The sequence below is a fragment of the Oryctolagus cuniculus genome, chromosome 3 (genome assembly GCF_964237555.1).
Source record: "Oryctolagus cuniculus chromosome 3, mOryCun1.1, whole genome shotgun sequence".
NCBI classification, from domain to species: domain Eukaryota; kingdom Metazoa; phylum Chordata; class Mammalia; order Lagomorpha; family Leporidae; genus Oryctolagus; species Oryctolagus cuniculus.
Window position 1 is genome coordinate 61,580,372 of NC_091434.1, and position 20,766 is coordinate 61,601,137.

The 20,766-nt window shown below is 40.3% G+C and overlaps 1 protein-coding gene across 20 annotated transcripts in view; it reads left to right on the top strand.

Annotated features, from left to right (window-relative positions):
• Window positions 1–20,766, top strand: part of ZNF385B (zinc finger protein 385B) — a 473,021-nt gene that overhangs the window by 358,078 nt on the left and 94,177 nt on the right. For 18 of the 20 annotated variants that reach the window (XM_051849389.2, XM_002712320.5, XM_070070514.1 and 15 more), the window contains one exon: window positions 3,713–3,855. The exons of 1 other annotated variant lie outside the window; for it this stretch is intronic. In XM_051849389.2, coding sequence (XP_051705349.1) covers window positions 3,713–3,855 — 143 coding nt within the window. Of the gene's footprint in view, window positions 1–2,820; window positions 3,618–3,712; window positions 3,856–20,766 lie in introns of those variants that run through there. One more of the 20 variants, XM_008258798.4, reaches the window with a different exon arrangement.

Genomic DNA, 20,766 nt, shown 5'->3' on the forward strand with positions numbered 1-20,766 from the left:
ATGGTAAACAGCTGCGAAGTTTTTATGCTAATGAATGGTGGCAGCTAAGTAGTTCTCTAGCCTTGTTTTTATTAGCATAGAGATTTGATTGGGTAAGGGGGATCCTTATGCATTCTGACCTTTGTTGATGGAGCAATCTGCTTGTCAAGTTCCCTGTTGCATTCTGTTTGATTGGAGTTTGTTAGTACAAAGTGGCTCTCGCCTGGCCCTTAGAGGCCTTGTATTACCCATTGTTATCAGAGCCACCATTGTGGGATGAAAGAAAGAACTTTGCTTCCCTCTGAAAGACCCACAAATGGCAAAATAATTACAAATTTGCTCATCAGCAGCTTTAAGTAGAATGGTTGCGTTTACCTACTCTTTGTACTTTCAATAATCATAGTAGTAATGCATTATAAAAGGCCAATGATCTAATATAAGAAACATCCCTTTTTCAATTTAGCTAAGATTTTAATGCAAAGCTTTTAAAGCAAGTATCTTAATGAACGTATCAGCAATATTTGACATACTGATCTCTATAAACATCAAACTTAGCAATGGATAGAACGTTACTAATTAGAAGAATAATGTGTAATTAAATATGGGAGTAGTTATGTGAATGCCAGGCAGAGATCAGAGAATTTACTTGAGCATCAGAAAAAAAAAAAAAAATCACTGTTCAAGCTACATTTCTAGCTGATTCCCTGTTTACTGAATCCTACTCTATATTCTGCAATGGGTAGCAATGTCCTAAAGACTTGCTATTGCAGATCAATGCAGGAGCCCTTCTCCTTTTTTTTTTTTTTTTTTTTTTTTTAATGTTTTTAGGATCAATACAAATGCTTCCTGACTGTTGAACACCACTACCAATAATGTTCTGGAATGAGTTAAAAAATTATGTAGGGTTTATTATGGAAATTCATTACCAAAATATATCACTTAAATAGAGGGGACTTTTAATGATTCTGTGACACCAGTGAAATTGGGGACGTTTACTCAAAAAATTTCGAAAGTTCTTGCCATATATTTAAATAAGAATTCTAAATATTGGCTGCTTATATGAAACAGGCAACATGGTACAGCATTTATTCAGCATTTATTCTAGCATTTATTCAGTTAGAAAACCACCAAGGAAAGTGAGGGTTTTTATTTAGGGGAGAAAGAAGTCTAGGAACATAAGTTGGGTCCATACCAGGCAGAGAGCAGGCTGGGAGCCACGAGGAGCAAGCCTGCAGTTAGGAGCAGCCACAGATAGCATAGTGCAGGCAGGAAAGCAGAGAGCCCGCCCAGAGGCATGGACAACCAGGGAAGGGCCCACAGTGCTCCAGGCCTTTTATTCACTTCAAAGGGGAGTGGCTACATAGTTTGATTGGCAGGTGAGCATACTGGTGAGATCAGGTAGGGGTGTGAGATAACGAAAGGGGGCAGGGCAAAGGCACAAAGGCATGGTCTCCAACTCACAAATCTAATTGATTTAATCCTGTCTGCCTGCCTATATCACCAAGAAAGAGATGGGTAAAAATTTTGATAGTTGGTGCACTTTCTCATATTGTTCATTTCTTTTGAACTTAGTAGGGGATTTTAAGCATGTAATTGTTATGTGATCCTTATGCAGACAGACCTGAAGAAATTGGAACCCTGATACACTGATAGTGATAATTTAAAATAGTTCAACTATTTGGAAAACAGTCTGGCAGTTCTTCAAAAGGTCAAATACATTTACCATATGACTCAGCAATTTCCAAAATTCCACCCCTCGGTAAATACCTGAGAGAAAAAAAAAACATGTGTCCCACACACTGTATTAAACAGTTTCTCATAGAAGTAGTATTCATAATAACCAAAAAAAAGGAATAAAAATCTGATATCTACCTCAGCATGGGTAAGCTTTAAAATCACTGTCAAAAGAAGCCAATCATGGGCCGGCGCCATGGCTCACTTAGCTAATCCTCCACCTGTGGTGCCAGCATACCTGGTTCTATTCCTGGTCAGAGCGCCAGATTCTGTCCCGGTTGCCCCTCTTCCAGGCCAGCTCTCTGCTGTGGCCCGGGAGTGCAGTGGAGGATGGCCCAAGTGCTTGGGCCCTACACCCGCATGGGAATGGGAGACCAGGAGAAGCACCTGGCTCCTGGCTTCGGATCAGCGCGCTGGCCACGGCGGCGACTGAAGGGTGAACCAATGGCAAAGGAAGACCTTTCTCTCTGTCTCTCTCTCTTACTGTCCACTCTGCCTGTCCAAAAAAAAAAAAAAAAAAAAGCCAATCATGAAAACCTTATACTACATTATTTCATTTAAATGAAATATCTAGGATAGATAAATCTATAGAATGATTGCCCAGAGGCTAGGGATGTTGGGAGGACATGGGAAGTGACTGCTAATGGGTACAGGGTTTCTTTTTACACGTCATGAAAATGTTCTAAAATTTGTAATGGTTGTACAAGCCTGTGAATGTGCTAAAAACTAAGGTACTTCAAGTGGGTGAATTGAGTATGTGAGTTATATCTCAATAAAGCTGTTAAAAAAAAAAAAGGCATGCCAGAGCCTACCTATCTCTCAGTCAGCCACCTGTACCTATGTGTGTACTATAGGAAGCTACAGGCCAAAGGAAAATACTGATTATTGGAGAAGAGCATTTAAAATCTGCTATGCATGCGTTAAACCAGTAAGCTAAAGAGTGATAGCTAAGACAATTGTTAAAAGGCGGTAGTTGCTCAAATAACACAAACTCATTAGAAATAAAAGTTGAAGACAAAAAATTTGAGTCCCCAAAACACTATCTATGTCAACATCAAGACTACTTTATTTCCCTAAATTAAGGACAAGTTTCAGGTTTTGTTTTTTAATTTTTTTTTTTTTATATTTGAAAGGGAGAGAGGGAGGACGTTCATATCCACTGATTCACTCTCCAAATGCCTGCAAGGGCCAAGGCTGAAGCAGGGAGCCAGGAACTCAATCCAGGTCTCCCACATGGGTGGCGAGAACGCAGTCACTTAAGTTATCACCTGTTGCCTCCCAGAGTCTAAATTGGCAGGAAGTTGAATCAAGAGCCAGAGTCAGGATTCGAACCCAGGCTCTCCAATGTGGGACAGGCATATTAACTGGCATCTTACCTGCTAGTCCAAAAGTCTGCCCCTGTTGTTTCTTTGTTCTTTTTTCTCTCTCTTCTTCCTCTTGCTCTTTTCTTCCCGGTCCTCCTTCTCCTTCTTTTTTTTTTTTTTTTTTTTTTAATTGAGTCATAACTTTGCTGAGAGCAGACAGTAAGTGTAAGAGTTCAAGTTTTTTTCCTCTTGTGAAAACCCTGCAATTATCTCTTATTTGCATAAAACATGCCTACTGGCCATTCAGGAACTCTGAATAGTAAAGAGCATCTGGCTTCAAGAGGCTCCTCCCCTCTTCTCTCTGGCATTTTTGGCTAGTGGGAGGCAACCTATGGACAACAGAGCCTTTTCCGGTCCCACCTGCCAGTAGGATCTGTGCACTGCGAGTCTTGGCAGAATCTGCAGGAGCAGCACATGACTCTTGCCATGAAGAAGCGTTCTGCATCACTGTCTTCGACAATGAAGAAGAAGATCCTTTTATGCTGTGTTTACTATTCCTGTGCCGTTTGCTTACCTCCGGTGTAACGCTCTTGCTTGCAGGTTGCAGCTCAGTCGTCTTGTTTCTGCACTGTAGGTTGGGGAGGATGATGCATGTGAGTGACAGATTGAAATCATTTTTGTTTTGTTCTTGGCAGGCAGTACATGCCACACTACCACCCTTCCTGCTCTTGTGCGCACACCTACCCTGATGATGCAGCCTTCACTGGATATCAAACCGTTTATGTCTTTTCCAGTGGACAGTAGTTCTGCTGTTGGGCTCTTTCCAAATTTTAACACAGTGAGTAAATGCATTTTGATTTTATTTGTGCCCTGCTCAGTCTCTCTCGTTACATTTTGAAATAAACAATAGATATAGTCTGTTTCCAAAGTGTGTAATTTTAGACCATATATTGGTTATGCTGCTCAGCTGTGCTGTGGAATATGATGCTTCACCTGTGGGAGTTGGTACAGACAATAGCCGGCATGTGTGTTTCACAAATGACTTTTCACCTGTTGCATTGTGCAGTTTTGGTAGACTTTTCAGTGGCCTGAGTACCTGTATAGTTTCTGGGATGCCGTTCACATGTTCAGGAACACAGTGTGGAGATACCAAGTCACACTGATTTTTTTTCCTGTAACTAGAAAGAAAAAACAGTGACTGTAGGCCTTCTCTCCCTGAGTGCATTTTTATTTAGGAGGTATTTTATTTATTAAATTGTGACTTTAATGCAAGTAGAATTTTATTTGGAGGCTCTTGTGGATTATGTGACTCTGACTCTATTAGCAAAAAGGAAAAAACTTACTGAAATTACCTGTTCATAATCTGCATGAAATTTGACTTTCCCTTTAAAACATAACATTAACATTGTGAATCACGTGGAATTATCAGCATTCTTCATGCAGGTCAGGTGACTTTCTTTTATTTGGATAAAAGGCATTTTATAGGTATGCCCAGTAGAGCATGACATCTTTCAACAATAGGATTCAGCATAAAAGCAGTCTGTAGCCAGATTCTAAACTTTTAGCGAGAGAAGTGGCTAAAACAACTCAGGTGGTTGCAGGAATTATGTCACTCTGTTGGGTCACGATGGTCTATATGAATGATACAGCCTTCTAAATGCTGCAGCAATAATAATAATAATAATAATAATAATAAAAAGAATTGCATTATCAACACCACCAGACAGCGAGCATCTGAAGTACTGCCAAGTGCTTCCTTTTGCAAACTTATCTTCTGTATGAAGTGAAAATAGCAAGAGGATTTTTCCTCAAGGGTTGTAAATAAAATCTGCTGACAAGCCTGGTGTCAGGGCTTAGTGTTGTAAGGTAATTAGGGAGTAGCAGATCAGCCAGCTCTTTAAAGAGCCTTGCCCTTGACTTCCTGAGTAAACAGTTGAATGTTTTTGTCTTCTTTGGGTTTTTCAGAGGCAGATCAGAGTTGTTGTTGTTGTTGTTTTTTAAAGCATGAATAGGTGAGCATTGTTTCTAGCCCAGTAGAGCAGCACAGTAAGATAAATCATGCCTGCCATGGTCACATAAATCCATGGGGAGTGACACTCCCAAGGCACCACTTCATGCCATTTCAGAGAGCGTGGATCAAGCATTCCTGTCATATCCTCTACTGAGACATGTGTGATAAATTCCAAGCATAATTCAATTATGCTGTACTTCTTAGAATATGCACTTGGTATTTATTTTTTAAACAATGTACACGTGGAAAACAGCTTCTGTGCTCACTGCAAAAATCTGTTGCCATTAGGAAGCAGCACAGATGATGTGGGTAGGCATCAGTGGCTCCTTCTGTGGTTTACCTCTCTGTTGGTCTTTTGTCTTGTTCTGTTTTTGGTGAAATTCCTTACTTCAAGGACTGAAAAAGAACCTTATCATCCAAGGTAAAAGAGAAAAAGCACTGTCCCCTGTCCTTGTGCATGCTTGGCTTCTCTTTGCCAGAGAAAACTGCTGGCAGCAGCTGCTATCCGTCCTTGCTGCCTCTGCAAAGTATTTATGTGCAGTCTGATAGGTTCCCAGTGCCATATTCTTTACACAAATGCTTTGATATGAGTATTACTGTTCTGTAAATTACCTTTTATCTATTATCAAAATATATTACATATTCTTATGTTTTTAAGAGCTAAAAACAAGAAATTGAGAAGTTAAAAGTTTTTTTTTTTTAATATAAAAATACACTTTCATAATGGCCCATTAATGTTGCTTAGGGGTTCAGGTGCACCACCATGCTGTTTTGTTTGTTGATTGTACACAGCAATTAATCTTCTGATGTACTGCATTTGAGAAAACCCAAAGAATAATCCCATTAATGGAAGCTCATTTTCTTTCTTCTTAGAAGAAAATCAACTTTTATTATTCAAGTAAAAATTTTGCAAAGAACCTAAAGTGAGAATACTACAAAGAACTACATGAAGTAATCATTTTATTCTTTTTATATTATACCCAGGACTTTTATTAGACAGAAAGCCCTACTGATAATGTATTAAAATTAACTCATTCCAAGTGGGACCCTCTATAGTCTTGTAAAGAAATTATTTATTGTTTTTTTATGATTTTTATATTTGAGTTGCAATTTATTTATTTATTTGAAAGGCAGTGTTACAGAGAGGGAGAGGCAGAGGCAGAGAGAGTGAGAGAGAACTCTTCCGTCTGCTAGTTCACCCCCCAAATGGCTGCAACAATCAGAGCTGGGCCAATCCGAAACCAGGATTCAGGAGCTTCTTCCAGGTCTCCCACATGGGTGCAGGGGTTCAAGGACTTGGACTATCTTCTGTTTTCTCAGGCCATAGCAGAGAGCTGGATCGGAAGTGGAGCAGCTGAGACTCGAACCAGCGCCCATATGGGATGCTGGCACTGCAGGTGGCAACTTTACCTGCTATGCCACAGCACCAGCCCCTGAGTTGCAATTTAAATTTATCCTTTTCCCATAGGATTTTCCATTTCAATATGTAACTCACTCTATAGATGTCCTGGGATAATTTCATGAAAGCCACTGTCTACAAATTCCTAGGAAGACATTATTTTACCACTACTAGTAATTACACTGGATTATTGTGTATTTGTGGTGGTTTACATCCTTTAGAGAACTCAGATCTCAGAACATTTTAGTAGGCCATGGTTATCACTCCTATTGTCTAGAAGAAAGAGTTAGTAAAAGAAGAACCTAGATTTGAATTAGACTCATCTAACTTCAAAACTCATGCTCTGGCTCTTCACACCCTTGGCTCTTTTGACCTGTATCACCTCCCACCTCATTCATTGTGAACAAAGCTCAATCAGAAATCTTTTGTGCTCTTTTTCTGGAAACATGACAGACAATTTCCGGCATAAATCATTAAGTAGAAAAGGGAGGTTTTTTAAAATGTGCACAATAGATCTCTACAAACAGTATTTTTTGAAGCAGAATATATGTGAGAAACAGCTATAAATTCTTGTCGGCAAAATTTAAAAGAATATTATAGTCAGTAGTCCATTTGTTCTTTGAAAGTCATGTTAAATTCTATCACTTTATTTCTAGCCAAGGATAGTATGAGCAAATAATTAACCATATTTTAATCTTCTGATTATTCACAAAAGAATGAAAACACTGTACTCTGAGACACTACCTGAAGGTTTTGAATGTTTGACATTTTCTATTTTAAAGATATATGAAGTAATAGTTTCCTCCTTTTTAAAATAGTGGCATCTGATAGTGTTACATGAGAAACATAGCAAGAATGAAATGAGATTCTGTCATATTCCAAAATAGCATCGGTGCTGCTCTATGCTAAGGTATACACGATGAAGAAAGACGTTTCACAGCATGACTGTAGTGCTCCACAATCAACAGAATCCCTCTCAGTGCTTTTGTATGAGAAATAAGCAAAGAGTGCCGGGGACTGTCCACGAAGAATTACAGACATGATAAGGACTGTGGAGTGTGGACCTCTGATAATTGATTATGGGTTATGTGTCGAAGATGCATGACTGGAGAACAATGGCGTTGACTACGCTCAGCAGTCACTTTACAGAGGAACAGTTTTGAATCTTTTGTAGGAAAAAGACTGGTGTGAACACAAGTAAGATTTTTTTAAAGCATTTCAACTTTTATCTCCAGAACCTAATAGGCTTCTCTGCCTGCGTACCTACGAGCGCTCACTTCCACCACTGCCACCCACTTTCAAGCCTTTGTCATTCAGGGTCCACGTCAGGTGTCATCTCTTTCTCAGGGAGTCTTCTGAGAGTCGTTAGTTAAGGCCCACGCTCTGTGTTCCCAGAGTTCCACCAGACTACCTCAATGCTAGCAGCTTCACGCCGCAGTCCGGCTGATTACTTACCTTCTTCAATAGAACGTCAGGTTTTTGAGATGAGGGGCTCTCTTACTCATCTTAGTATGCCTGGTGTCTGGCATAGGTGCTTAATAACAGTTTTCTTTTTCTGAAGGAAGGAAGGAAGGGAAGAAGAGAGAAACAGGACAAAAAGCCCTAGTTCCTTGGTTTTCATTGTTTACCCTCCCTGTTCAGCAAAGGGAATACCTGTATTTCTGAGTCCCTTCAACATTCCAAATGATCAGTTCAGGTGTTTTCCTGGTAACTATCATCCTTTTTAAAATCTTAGGGCTAATAGTTAGCTATAAATCTTTTTGAGCTATAAGCCCTGAAATTCTCTATGTGGCTACATTTTGGCAAGTGTTCTTATCTAGGCCTTAGTCTAAAGAATATTCAGATTAAAAAAAAAACAAGTTATTGATTACTGGGTTTTTATTGAAAATGTAATATATGCATGAAAGAATAATGGTTTGGTGGAAGAGGATAAAATAAAATACTCTGTGTCCAAGAATCTTAAGAAAAATAGAATAAATATACTTAGGAAAAATAATGAAAAGCAAAAAATATTGGCAAAGTGAAAATAGTTATGGAGCAGAAAGAATAAATTTTTTTGTATTATAGTAGAGCTGTTTTCATTATTTTATCATTTTACTTAAAAAATGCCTAATGCTTCATAGTCATACTTCATTTGTTATTTGTAATATTTAGGAACCTGCCAAAATGTAAGGAATTGTTTCTGCCTTTCAAATTAGAGTCCCCACTCTCCTTTGCAATGGATCCGATTTTCATCTTCTCTCACAACCAACCCAGATAATATTGGTGTTTAGTTTAAAGGAGAGTGGATAATATTATCATAGTATAATAAAATAAGTCCATTTAGAAGACATTTGTACACATATGAGGATACTTCATAAAGTTTTTGGGAAATGCAGAGTTAAAAGATAAGTTCATTTTCATGAAAATTATTTTTTAAATCCATGCATAGTTTTTTTTCATAATAAACATTTTCTGTAAATGTTTTTAAGATCTCTCAGATGCATGGATTTTTAAAAAATTGTACCTGAGTAAATGTATCTCTTAATTCCATATCTGTGAACTTTCTGGTACTTCCTTTGTATAGTTATGCTGCCTGCCCCTACATATCATATGTTGAAGCTCTAACCCCTGATGATACAGTAGCTCCGGCTATGGCCTTTGGCAGAAAATTTTGGCGATATGTGGTCGTGAGGGTCCACATTCCCTAATGATGGGATAGGTGCCCTTTTAAGAAGAGACACTAGAGAGCTCCCCCTCTGTTTCTGCCAGTGAGGTCTCAGTCAGAAGGTGGCCTTCCACAAGCCAGGACAAGAACCCTCACAAGAACCCAACCATGCTGGCACCTTACCGGACTTACAGCCTCCCAGATTTCACAAAAATCAGTTTCTGTTGTGGGAGCCAGCTAGTCTGCCATTTTGTTGTGACAGCCAAGCAGACTGAGACAGACACCCAACCTGTATGATGTCTGAGCTGATAAGTAGGGAAAGTTTCTTTTTAACACCCACATGTTGTGTACTTGCACAGACGTGTCTGTGTAACTCTCCAGAGCCATCGCTATATTCAAGAGCCACCTGGGGACCACAGTCACCGGTCCGCTTCTCTGGCGATTGGCAGGTGTTTTATGTGCCTGTTTATTTGAAATGTCTTTACGAGTCCTGCAGTGTTTCTGCAACAGCTCTAGGAAAGCACAGGCACAAGGGAGGTTATGGATATTTTATTGCAAGAAGTTCAACAATCTTATTTTTGTGAAAAATAATATGAGTTTTATCACCTACCTTGATATAATTGTTTTCCTGACACGTAAACAAATATGTGGGACAGAGCAAAGATTATTTCTAAATATAAAGTCCCAAACCACTGTGTGATTCTTTGAAGTATCTATGGTAAGCTTTAACAAAAATTTATATGATTACCATTTATTTTTTCATTCTAGATCCTTTGAGATTCTCAGTTGTTCCTAGTTTGGCAATATCAAAGAACATACTTGAATAGTTTCTGTCTTATAGTGAAAGTAATTATTTATCAAGGAGGCCTGAAAGAAATTGAGAATCAAAATCACATTTACTTTGCTGTTAATTCATGCCATGTTTCTCATGAGGTATTACTATAAGGAGACCTGGAGTAAGCCAGGACTTTTAACTTTTTTTTTTTAACCTGTCTTTCGTATTTTACCTATTGAATAAAGTCCTTATTTAAATCTGAATACATACTTGCCTTTTACTTGAATATTTTTTCTTTAAGTAGAACACTTTACCCCGCTAATGCTATCAAATGTGTATTTTTGCTGTCTTCTTTTTCACTCTAATAGTGCTTGCTGTCATTAAAAAGTTAGGTATTCCATATTTCCTAGAAAACTACTATGTTCAGCTGACTCTACTTGAACTGTCACATTTATTCCACTCAAATAAAAAAGAAAATATGGTTGAATTTCTATTTTTCATGTTATGCTTTAAAATATATTGAAGGTCACCTTCTTTTATAGGTCCTAAGAAAGTGTCTAGTGTTAAAATATGCTGAGGTGAAATTTTCCATGGTTACTCAAAATCAGTTGAAGAGAGGAGAGGTTGATGGCACACAGCTGAATTTGGATAAGTCAACAGCAGCACTCCCCAGATAATTAGAAAAAAAGGTTAATAGAAGAAATATTTAAATATGATACAAAACAAATGAAAATTTTGTACAAATATTTAAGGATGAATTTCTCTGCATAAAAATGTTTACAACCCTATTAAATTTTACAGAGGAAAAAAAAGTATGTAAATGTGATCTTGGGAACGAAACAACCCAATGTAATGACTGCTAGCACTGTTGTGTTCTCCCTTTCAGACCACAGACGTGTCCGTTGTAAATTTAACTCACGTCTGTTACTTTACTCAAAAGCCTCAAGATTCTTCTTACCAAAGACTTTGTCTTCAAGCCTCCCTAGTCTCTACCACTCTTGAACCCCCACAGAATATGTAGGTTTTTCTTTACATAGTACTTATAGATCAGCGTATAGCTCTTTGTATAATGTATAGTTCCATTTGTTCTCCCTCCATAATAAATTATTTGTTTAGGGTATCTGGGAAAGCTCATTCGTTCACTGCTATTTACTATATGGCTACAAGTTCCAGTCATTGAGCTAAGGAGGGGGTTACAATGACAAATGAGACACAAGTTGCTCATTGTCTGATAGAAATTATTTTTTCACCTTGTGTAATTCGTCAATTCAGCTGATAAAGGCCACCAAGGAACATCAGGTCAAGGCTCGAGAGATGAGGAAACATAAGGTTTCAGGAAGCTCTACAAAGAGACATCTATTGTCCAGCCTTGCTGTGTCCTCTTGCATGTCCCTTTCATTATCCTAGTCTCAACCTCACATGGCTCTGAAGGCTTCATCTTCAGTGCTAGAGTTTCAAGGATTATGTGTACTTGGAGGGTACATCAGATTTGCTGGCGAGACAGGTCTTTGGTCTTGGCGCCACCCCAGGTCAGCATTTTTCAAGAGTAGAGTCAACTTGGAAAAAGTGTCCATGTCAGGCCCTATTCTTAAAAATTTTTATATTAGCCTTAACTAATATTCTTAACTTGCCTCCAGTCGACTAAAAAGAAGAAGAAATCAACAACTTTATTCTTAGCTTTCTCAGTAATTGTGCCTTTGTGGGCCTGGGGGAAGGTGGGAGAACTCAATAAATACAAGAAAGTGTACAAATACAAAAAAAATATTGTGCAAGCATATCCCCCCGCCCCAGTCCAGAAAAGGAATTCTAAATTGGTTGCTCTCTAACCATTGGTTGATAGTGGTGGCCTCTGAAAAGCTTCTATAGAAAGCTGATACACAGATCTTTTTTCCCCTCAGTCTAGATTCTTCTGTTCAACTTTGTGTAAAACCTCTTGGGCGAGGAGAGGACATGCTTTGGAATATTCCAGTCCTTTTACTTTTATAGTTATCATTGAGGATGCCAAAGAAGAATCCGAGTGCTACGTAGCAATCTGTGAAGCTTCCACATCTCGGCAGTGCTCAGTAGGAATCTGGAAAAATACTGCCCCCACTCCACAGATTGAGCTTTCAATTTAGATTTTCTTAACTTTTCAATGTTTTGATGCTTTAAATAAAATGAGAAAAATCCAAACTTTACATTAATGATAGTTTACTTTCATGACATTGTAGTGCTAGAAGACTTTAGCATATTTTAGACATTCTACAAGTAATTCTTTTACAGTAGCCACATGTGAAATAGGCTACATATATCTATGTTGTACCCACCTTTCTTTTTTTTTTTTTTTTTTTTAAAAGACATTTTAAAGAGTTACAGAGAGAGAGAGAGAGAGATCACTCCGCAGATGGCTGCAATAGCCAGCACTAGTCTGGGCTAGGTGCAAGTCAGGAGCCAGGAGCTTCTTCCAGGTCTCCCACTTGGGAGCAGGGGCCCAAGTTCTTGGGCTATACTATGCTGCTATTCCAGACCATTATTAGAGCTGGGTCAGGAGTGGAGCAGCCAAAACTCAAATTGGTAACCATATGGGATGCTGGCATTGCACGCAGTGACTTAACCTGGTATCCCACGACACCGGTCCCTGTTGTACACTTTTTGCAGATCATAAGATTGAAGAATAAAAATTTGTCTTCTCATTTCTTGTAATAGAGAGCTGTATGCTGCAAAGGAAAAACAAAGCAATCTAAATATCAAATAAGCAAGAGCTGATCTCTGTCACACTACATCGTGAATTTAAACATATGTACTTCTAACAAATTACTCATGTGGAACACATTTTTTTCAAGTGTCCAATAAATCCTTGTGAGTTCCAAAGTCAATTTGAGAATACTCTTTTGCAGTACATACTATTTAGGGAATAGATTTGTCTTGTCAGTCTCATGCAGCTTTCTCTTACTGTGAACATGTTTGCTAGAGCCAGGTAAAGATCCAAGTGGTGTAGAAAATATATCTGATTTCTTTCACAGGCTTGTGGTTTTTAAACAATTAGAGGCACATAGAAATTCTCCAACAAGTAAAAACACATGTCTGGGTCTAATTTCTTTGTTTTTCCTACTCAGACACCAAACTTCCATGATAGGTAAGGTGATTCATCTTCATAACCATATATTTAAACCCACACAATCTCCACTTCCCAAAATGAGCTGAAGCTATTACATGTTGAAATTATTACTAATAATTGCTGCTGTGTGGTACACTTTTGAAGTATTCACCTTCTAAATAAATTGGTGGTGTTAGTGGGCCACTCACTCATTGATCAGTCACATCCCACCTCTTCCTAAAAGCCATTGAGAAAGGTCTTGCTGATCAGGGAAGCGTCACTCCCCTTGACTTGCTCCAGAGTAAGCCTCTAAAAGCCCCACCTGGCCTTGACTCTTTTTCAAGCTGCTCAGGGGCACAGGAGCCACATGGAGGGGAGAAGGGAGTGTGTTCCCCATCATTTCCCTCATAAAGGGCAGCAAGGCACTGGGCCAGGAGTCAGAAGACGCATGTCTGGAATCACTTCTTTTGATCTTGAGAAAGTCATTTAGCACCACTTCTCATTATAAAACTGGGGATGATAACAACTTGCTAGTCTATATCACGAAATGTGCGAGTTTATTGTATTTATGGGGAATTGAGAGTGTGAACATTTAGAAAATTTCTGGAATTTACATATTTAGTAAAAGTCTGCAAAAAAAGAATACAAATCCAAAGTGGATAACATATCCCCATATTATTTTTTTAATTATTTTCCCATATTATTTTAATAATTTAAAGTAGACATGGAGGGGGGCCAGTGTGGTGGCATAGCAGATTAAGTCATTGCAAACCTGCATCCCAAATTGGAGTGCCAGTTGGAGTCTCCACTGCTCTGCTTCCAGTCCAGCTCCTAGCTAATGTGCTGGGAAGCAGCAGATGATGACTTGAGTGTTTGAGTCACTGTCACTCACATAGAACACCTGGCTCCTGGCTTGAACTATTTGGACAGAGAATCATCAGATGGAAGATTCTCTCTCTCTCTCTCTCTCTGCCTTTCAAATCAATAAATAAAAATAAATAATTTTTCAATGGCTACATGAATGGTATTTCTATGACACATTGTCTTTGAATCCTAAGACATAATGGTGTTTGCTGTTCTATTTTTAAATGCTGTTGACTCCCAAACCTAGAACCTTTACTCCCACATGATTCATTAATCAAGCTGTGACTAAGTTAAAAAGGCCTCAGTCCTAATAGTCAACATATCAAAGTGTCCTTCATGTATTAGTAGTGGGAATTTATTCCAAAAATTTGTTGGACTTTTGACTATAACATAACTCATTCTACCCTCCCCCCCCCCATTTTATCCTGAATCTAAATTACCAATTGTGTGAGAAGGATCCACTGAATAATAACATCTAACTGTAAGTTTGCTACTTACTGAAGAAAGATAAATAGTTATTCTATACCTCAATATTTCACAGACCTTATGTCTGAAAACTATTTTTTCTCAGAATACAAATATCAGTCTAAATAAAAATGTTAAAGTTATACAGCTGAGATATTCATAGCTCCTTAGCTATTAGGAACAGCAGAGAAATGTATCCATCTTTAGACTTCAGAGCTGGGGGAGGGGGGAGGCTTTAAACTGTTACATTTTAAATCAGTTTCTTCAGCAAAGAGCTTTCTGGAAAGACAGGCAGTAGCACGCAGTTCACCACTTCTGGTACCTTCAGAGCCTCGGTTGTCTTCAGGGAGAGAGCTGCCTCCTCCCGGGCCTGGCCCCTTTGCCGGGTGAGTAACTTCTGAAGCAGTACTGTGTGACACCCACGCGCGGAGCTCTTTGAAGCTACCTGTCTGGGGAACGGTCCTTTTGTTACAGTGCAAGGGTAATATTAGAATTTCCTGGGAGTCGGTCATCACAGGCAATGATCAGCAATTCATAGACTTTCCTTTTTGCATTTGCTTCAGCCTCCAGGGTAATCACGAAAGATTATAGTCTCCACTTGAGCTTTCCTATCAGTGGAATATTCCTCTCTTCGGGAGCATGATTGATTTGCAGAGATCAGCGTTTAACCCCGCCTTGGGAGGTCCAGGTAGATGGTAGTGGTCTGATAACTGCCAGTTCCTTGGTGAGACAGAGATTTGGGGATTCCTGACTAATTATACAAAGCATTTTTAGGTAAAGTGACATGTTGACTTTTCATGTTGTCAGATCCAGGTATCTGTCAGATGTTAGTGAAATTTTGGGGAGGCAGAGGGTGAATGAAAATTTGTAATTATTGTGAAGACTTGGAAGGGCCAAGCTTCATTGCTAGACTGAATTACAGAAAGGAAAGGATTATTCAAAAACTTTCTAAAAATCTTCTTAAGGAGTAGATAGATTATGAATACAATGTGTTTTACCTCATAACTTAAGTCTTTTCATGAATGTTCTTGAGAGATTGGGTGTGTTTCATGACAACTTGTGATGTGGTTTGCATAGGTTTCTCTCCGTTCTTTGATTCAAAGTCTGATGCCATATTTATGGCCGAAGTATAAGCAAACTGTATGCGTTTTTAATTTCATTGGTTATATTCATTTTTCTGTTATTTTTGTGTGGCTATGTTTAGAACAGATAGGGTGAGGACTTTGTATGTGCTTAAATTTGGTGGATAAAATAATTTTGCCTGAAAGTGACTACATTTTGAATTAAAAATTCAAAACAAGGGGCTGGCATTGTGGCACACTGGGTTAAGTGGCTGCATACAATGCCAGCATCCCATATGAGCTCCAGTTTGAGCTTCCAATCCAGCTCTCTGCTAATGCACCTAGAAAAGCAGTGGAAGATGGCCCAAATGCTTGTGTTCCTGCCGTCCATGTGGAAGGCCTGAATTCTGGCTTCAGCCTGGCTCAGACCTGACTGTTGCAGTCATTTGGTGAATGAAACAGCAGATAGAATATATTCTGTCTCTCTCTGCTCACCCTCTTCCCCCCACCCCCAACCCCACCAAATAAGTAAGTCTTTAAATAAATTCAACAAAGAATGAACCTAGTTAAGTTTAGCCTACCTCTTGGTTGAACTATAGACTCCTTGCAGTTATGTAAAAATAATTATAAATAAAGTAGACACAGGTTAAATATCGAGCTGTACCTTTGACAGACCCTTATTCAGCAAAGCAATTACTGCAGGATCAAGGAGACATCTTATTACAGCTCTTTGTTTTAGTACAAATGCAGAAACAAACTTGAATCAAAAATGTTTTCTGGGGGTTGGCACCGTGGCTCACTGGTTAATCCTCCGCCTGCGGCACCGGCATCCCATATGGGCGCCGGGTTCTAGTCCCAGTTGCTCCTCTTCCAGTCCAGCTCTCTGCTGTGGCCCAGGAGGGCAGTGGAGGATGACCCAAGTGCTTGGGCCCTGCATTCACATGGGAGACCAGGAGGAAGCACCTGGCTCCTGGCTTCAGATTGGCGCAGCACCGGCAGTGGCGGCCATTTGGGGAGTGAACCAACGGAAGGAAGACCTTTCTATCTCTCTCTCTCTCTCTGTCACTCTCACTCTCACTGTCTATAACTCTACCTGTCAAATAAAATAAATAAATAAAAATGTTTTCTGAGAAGAGCTAACATGTATATATATGCCTGAACAAAAGGATAATAGCAAGATCAGTATGTGATGTAAAATGTTTTTGAGATCATCTACAAAACCACTTAGGGACCACTTTTTTTAATTAGACCCCCAAAATATTAAATGTCACAAGATGAGCCTGTAAGAAGGAAGACAAGTAGTAGGCTGGCGCTGCGGCTCAATAGGCTAATCCTCCGCCTAGCGGCGCCGGCACACCGGGTTCTAGTCCTGGTCAGGGCGCCAGATTCTGTCCCGGTTGCCCCTCTTCCAGGCCAGCCCTCTGCTGTGGCCCGGGAATGCAGTGGAGGATGGCCCAAGTGCTTGGGCCCTGCAGCCGCGTGGGAGACCAGGATAAGCACCTGGCTCCTGCCAGATCAGCGCGGTGGCCATTGGAGGGTGAACCAACGGCAAAAAGGAAGACCTTTCTCTCTCTCTCTCTCTCTCTCTCTCTCACTATCCACTTTGCCTGAAAAAAAAAAAAAGACAGAAAAGAAGGAAGACAAGTAGAATCAACACTGATACATTTGGGTCATCGTGAATGGGAATGAGGGAGGGGACAGATAAAATACAGGGTGCCTTGTTAAAGTTGCAGCTACAGGTAAACAACAAATATTGTTTAATATAAATATGCCCCATGCAATGTTTGACACATACTAAAATTTTTTTTCTTTATGTAAAGCTTATTTTAACCTGGTGTGTGGGTGTGTGTGTGTGTGTGTGTGTATACCAGGTTTTATATATATATATATGTGTGTGTGTGTGTAACCTGGCATTTATACATTTTTATTTATTTGCTGAATCTGGTAATTCTGGCAGGAGATCTGGATTCAGCTCTGAGCTGAGGAGGCTCAAACAAGTCACTAAAGTTTTCCAAATCTTTCCTCATTGTTAAGGGAAGAAGTTGGAGTTAAATCAGGTTGATGGAGCTGGGATTTGAACTACCTACCTTAACCAGAACTCAGTTTTCAGTATCTTACTATATTGAATTTCCATTTGGGATTCTATTAGAGATGGGGGTACAGTGAGGGGAGGTTTGGGGTCTCAAACTTAAGTAATCAAAAAGCTTGGAAAGAAGAATGATCCCAGATATTTTACCCCAGTGTAATGAGGGTGCAGAGTGTGGGGAGTGAGCGCCCATGGTGGTTAGGATTGGAACATGGCAGACACATTGGGCAGGGTTGCGTGGCGCCTTCCAGTCCTCAGTTGCCATGTTTCTTTTTTTTTTTTTTTAAGATTTTATTTATTTATTTGAGAGGTAGAGTTACAGACAGTGAGAGGGAGAGACAGAGAGAAAGGTCTTCCATTTACTAGTTCACTCCCCAAATGGCCACAATGACTGAAGCTGAGCCAGTCTGAAGCCAGGAGCCAGGATCTTCTTCCAGGTCTCCCACACAGGTGCATGGGCCCAGACATTTAGGCCATCTTCTACTGCTTTCCCAGGACATAGCAGAGAGCTGGATTGGAAGAGGAGCAGCTGGGACTAGAACCAGCGCCCTTATGGGATGCTGGTGCCACAAGCAGAGGATTCACCCACTACAGCACAGAGGCTTAACTCACTATGGCACAGCGCCAGCCCCAGCCATGTTTCTTAATGCACGAGTGAGAAATGTGTTGTACTCCATGGGGAGAGGGAGGGAGGAGAGTTCTTTTCCACTTTGCTTTGAATACATCAAGGGACAGGTATTGTAGCGCAGCAGGTTAAGCTGTCACATGTGACACCAACATCCCTTATCAGGTCACTGGTTCCAGTCCTGCCTATTCCACTTCTTGCCCAGCTCCCTGCCGATATGCCTGGGAAAGTAGCAGGAAATGGCCCAAGTGCTTAGGCCCCTGCAACTGTTGGTTCTTGTATTTAACCTGGCCCACCCTGGCCACGGCAGCCATTTGGGGAGTGAACCAGTGGATAGAAGATTTCTATCTCTGTAACTCTGCCTTTTTTTTTTTTTTATTTGACAAGTAGAGTTATAGACAGAGAGAGAGAGAAAGGTCTTCCTTCCGTTGGTTCACTCCCCAAATGGCTGCCACAGCCAGTGCTGCGCCAATCTGAAGCCAGGAGCCAGGAGCTTCCTCCTGGTCTCCCATGCGGATGCAGGGCCCAAGCACTTGGGCCATCCTCCACTGCCTTCCCAGGCCACAGCAGGGAGCTGGACTGGAAGAGGGGCCACCAGGACTAGAACCTGGTGCCCATATGGGATGCCGGCACCACAGATGGAGGATTAACCACGTGAGCCACGGTGCTGGCCCCACTCTGCCTTTCAAATAAATAAAGTATTTTTTAAGAATATACCCAAATAATCCCAAGTTTCTGCCTTTGCACTCCCTTGCTCCTGCCTGGTGAGGTTTTGTTTTCATCTTTACCTTTTAATGTGTATCATGGACTGTGTTGCCTTAGCATCGGGATTTATTTGATTACTTGCGGAGCAGCCTTTCAAGCTTAGCTTTGATAGAACGGTTTTGAAAGGATGTCAGTTAATGCATTTGGCTCTTCAGGAGGTGTATTGATTTTTAAATCAAGAAAGCTCATTACTTCCCTAGTCTTTTAAAAAGCCCTAGTAACTTTTTTTTTTTTTTTTTTTGCCTATTTACCAGAAAAAAAGCAACACATCTTTACTTACTTAGTTGGATTTGGATGTTTACTCTCAATACTTTTTGAGAGGCAGCGAGAGAGTAGGAGAGAGGGAATGCTCTTGTTTATTGGTTCACTCCCCAAATACCCTCAACAGCTGGGACTGGGCTGGAGGCCAAAGCCAGGACGTGGAAACTCACTCAGGTCTCCACACGGGTGGTAGAAACCCAATTACTTGACCCATTACTGCTGCTTCACAGGGGCTGATTACCAGGAACCAGACCCAGATATCCAACCCAGGTAGCCTGGTGTGAGACACGGGCATCCTAACCCAGGTCTTACCATTGGACTGAATTCCTGTGCCTCATATCAGTGGGTTTTAAATTCCATCTATAAATATCAGCAAGTACTATTTTGTTGCTAACATACCATGTTCTTTCCTCCTAAAAAATAAACAATTCTAGTTTTTTTTCTAAAGATTTATTTGTTTGTTTGAAAGGTTGAATGACAGTGAAAGGGAGAGAGACAGAATTATCAGTCTTCTGATTCATTCCCCAAGGGAAGCCAGGGTCCCAGAACTCCACATGGTGTCCCATGTGAGTGGCAAGGGCCCAAGCTCTTGGGCCATCCTTTGCTGCTTTCCCTAGAGCGTCAGCAGTGAGCCCAAACTTGAACCAGAATTATGGGATGCTGGTATCACAAGCAGCAGCTTACCCTGCTGTGAAAAATACAGGCCCTAAGAATTCTCTTTTTTTAATGATATTTCTCAAACTTATTTTTGACAATGAGTTTTGTTTTATGGAAATTTAATCTTGGGGAAACTTGGGGATTTTTTTTCTTTTTAATTTTTTTAAAATATTTATTTATTTGAAAGACTGAGTTACAGAGTGGAAGGAGGGGAGGAGAGAGAGAGAGATCTTCATCCACTTGTTCATTCCCCAAATGGTCACAATGGCTAGGACTGGGATAGGCTGAGGCCAGGGGCCAGAAGCCTTGTCTGGGTCTCCCATGTGGGTGACAAGGGCTTAAGTATTTGGGCCATCCTTTTTTTTTTTTTCTTTTATTTATTTGACAGGTAGAGTTACAGAGAGAGAGAGAGAGAGAGAGAAAGAGAGAGACAGAGAGAAAGGTCTTCCTTCTGTTGGTTCACTCCCCGAACGGCACTATGGCCAGTGCTGCACCCATCTGAAGCCAGGAGCCAGGTGCTTCTTCCTGGTCTCCCATGCAGGTGCAGGGCCCAAGCACTTGGGCCATCCTCCAGGCCACAGCAGAGAGCTGGACTGGAAGAGGGGCAGCCAGGACCAGAATCTGACGCCCATATGGGATGCTGGTGCCACAGATGGAGGATTAACCAAGTGAGCCACGGCGCCGGCCCAAAGCCACCTTTTTTTTTTTTCTTTAAAAAAAAAAAAAGAACAAAATAAAGGCCTAGAACTGAGGATAATCTCGAAGCTCAGATATTGGGCCTATCTTTCCAAACTTTTTCATGTGTCTCTTCTCCAAATGGGTGAATACCCGAAAGACCTGTCCTCAGATGAATCCCTAGTTAGTGTTTTGTACGTCTGTTGAAAACTATTCTTTAGTCTGGATTACTAAAATTATGTTTCTCTTGCTTTATTTCACTTAAAGGAGACAACATGGGAAATACCCTACCTACTTATTTTAAATTCTCTTATGAATTTAGTTCTTGTTCCCTTCATTCTGAATAGGTTTATTGGTATTTATCTTTGGGTAGCATAGTATA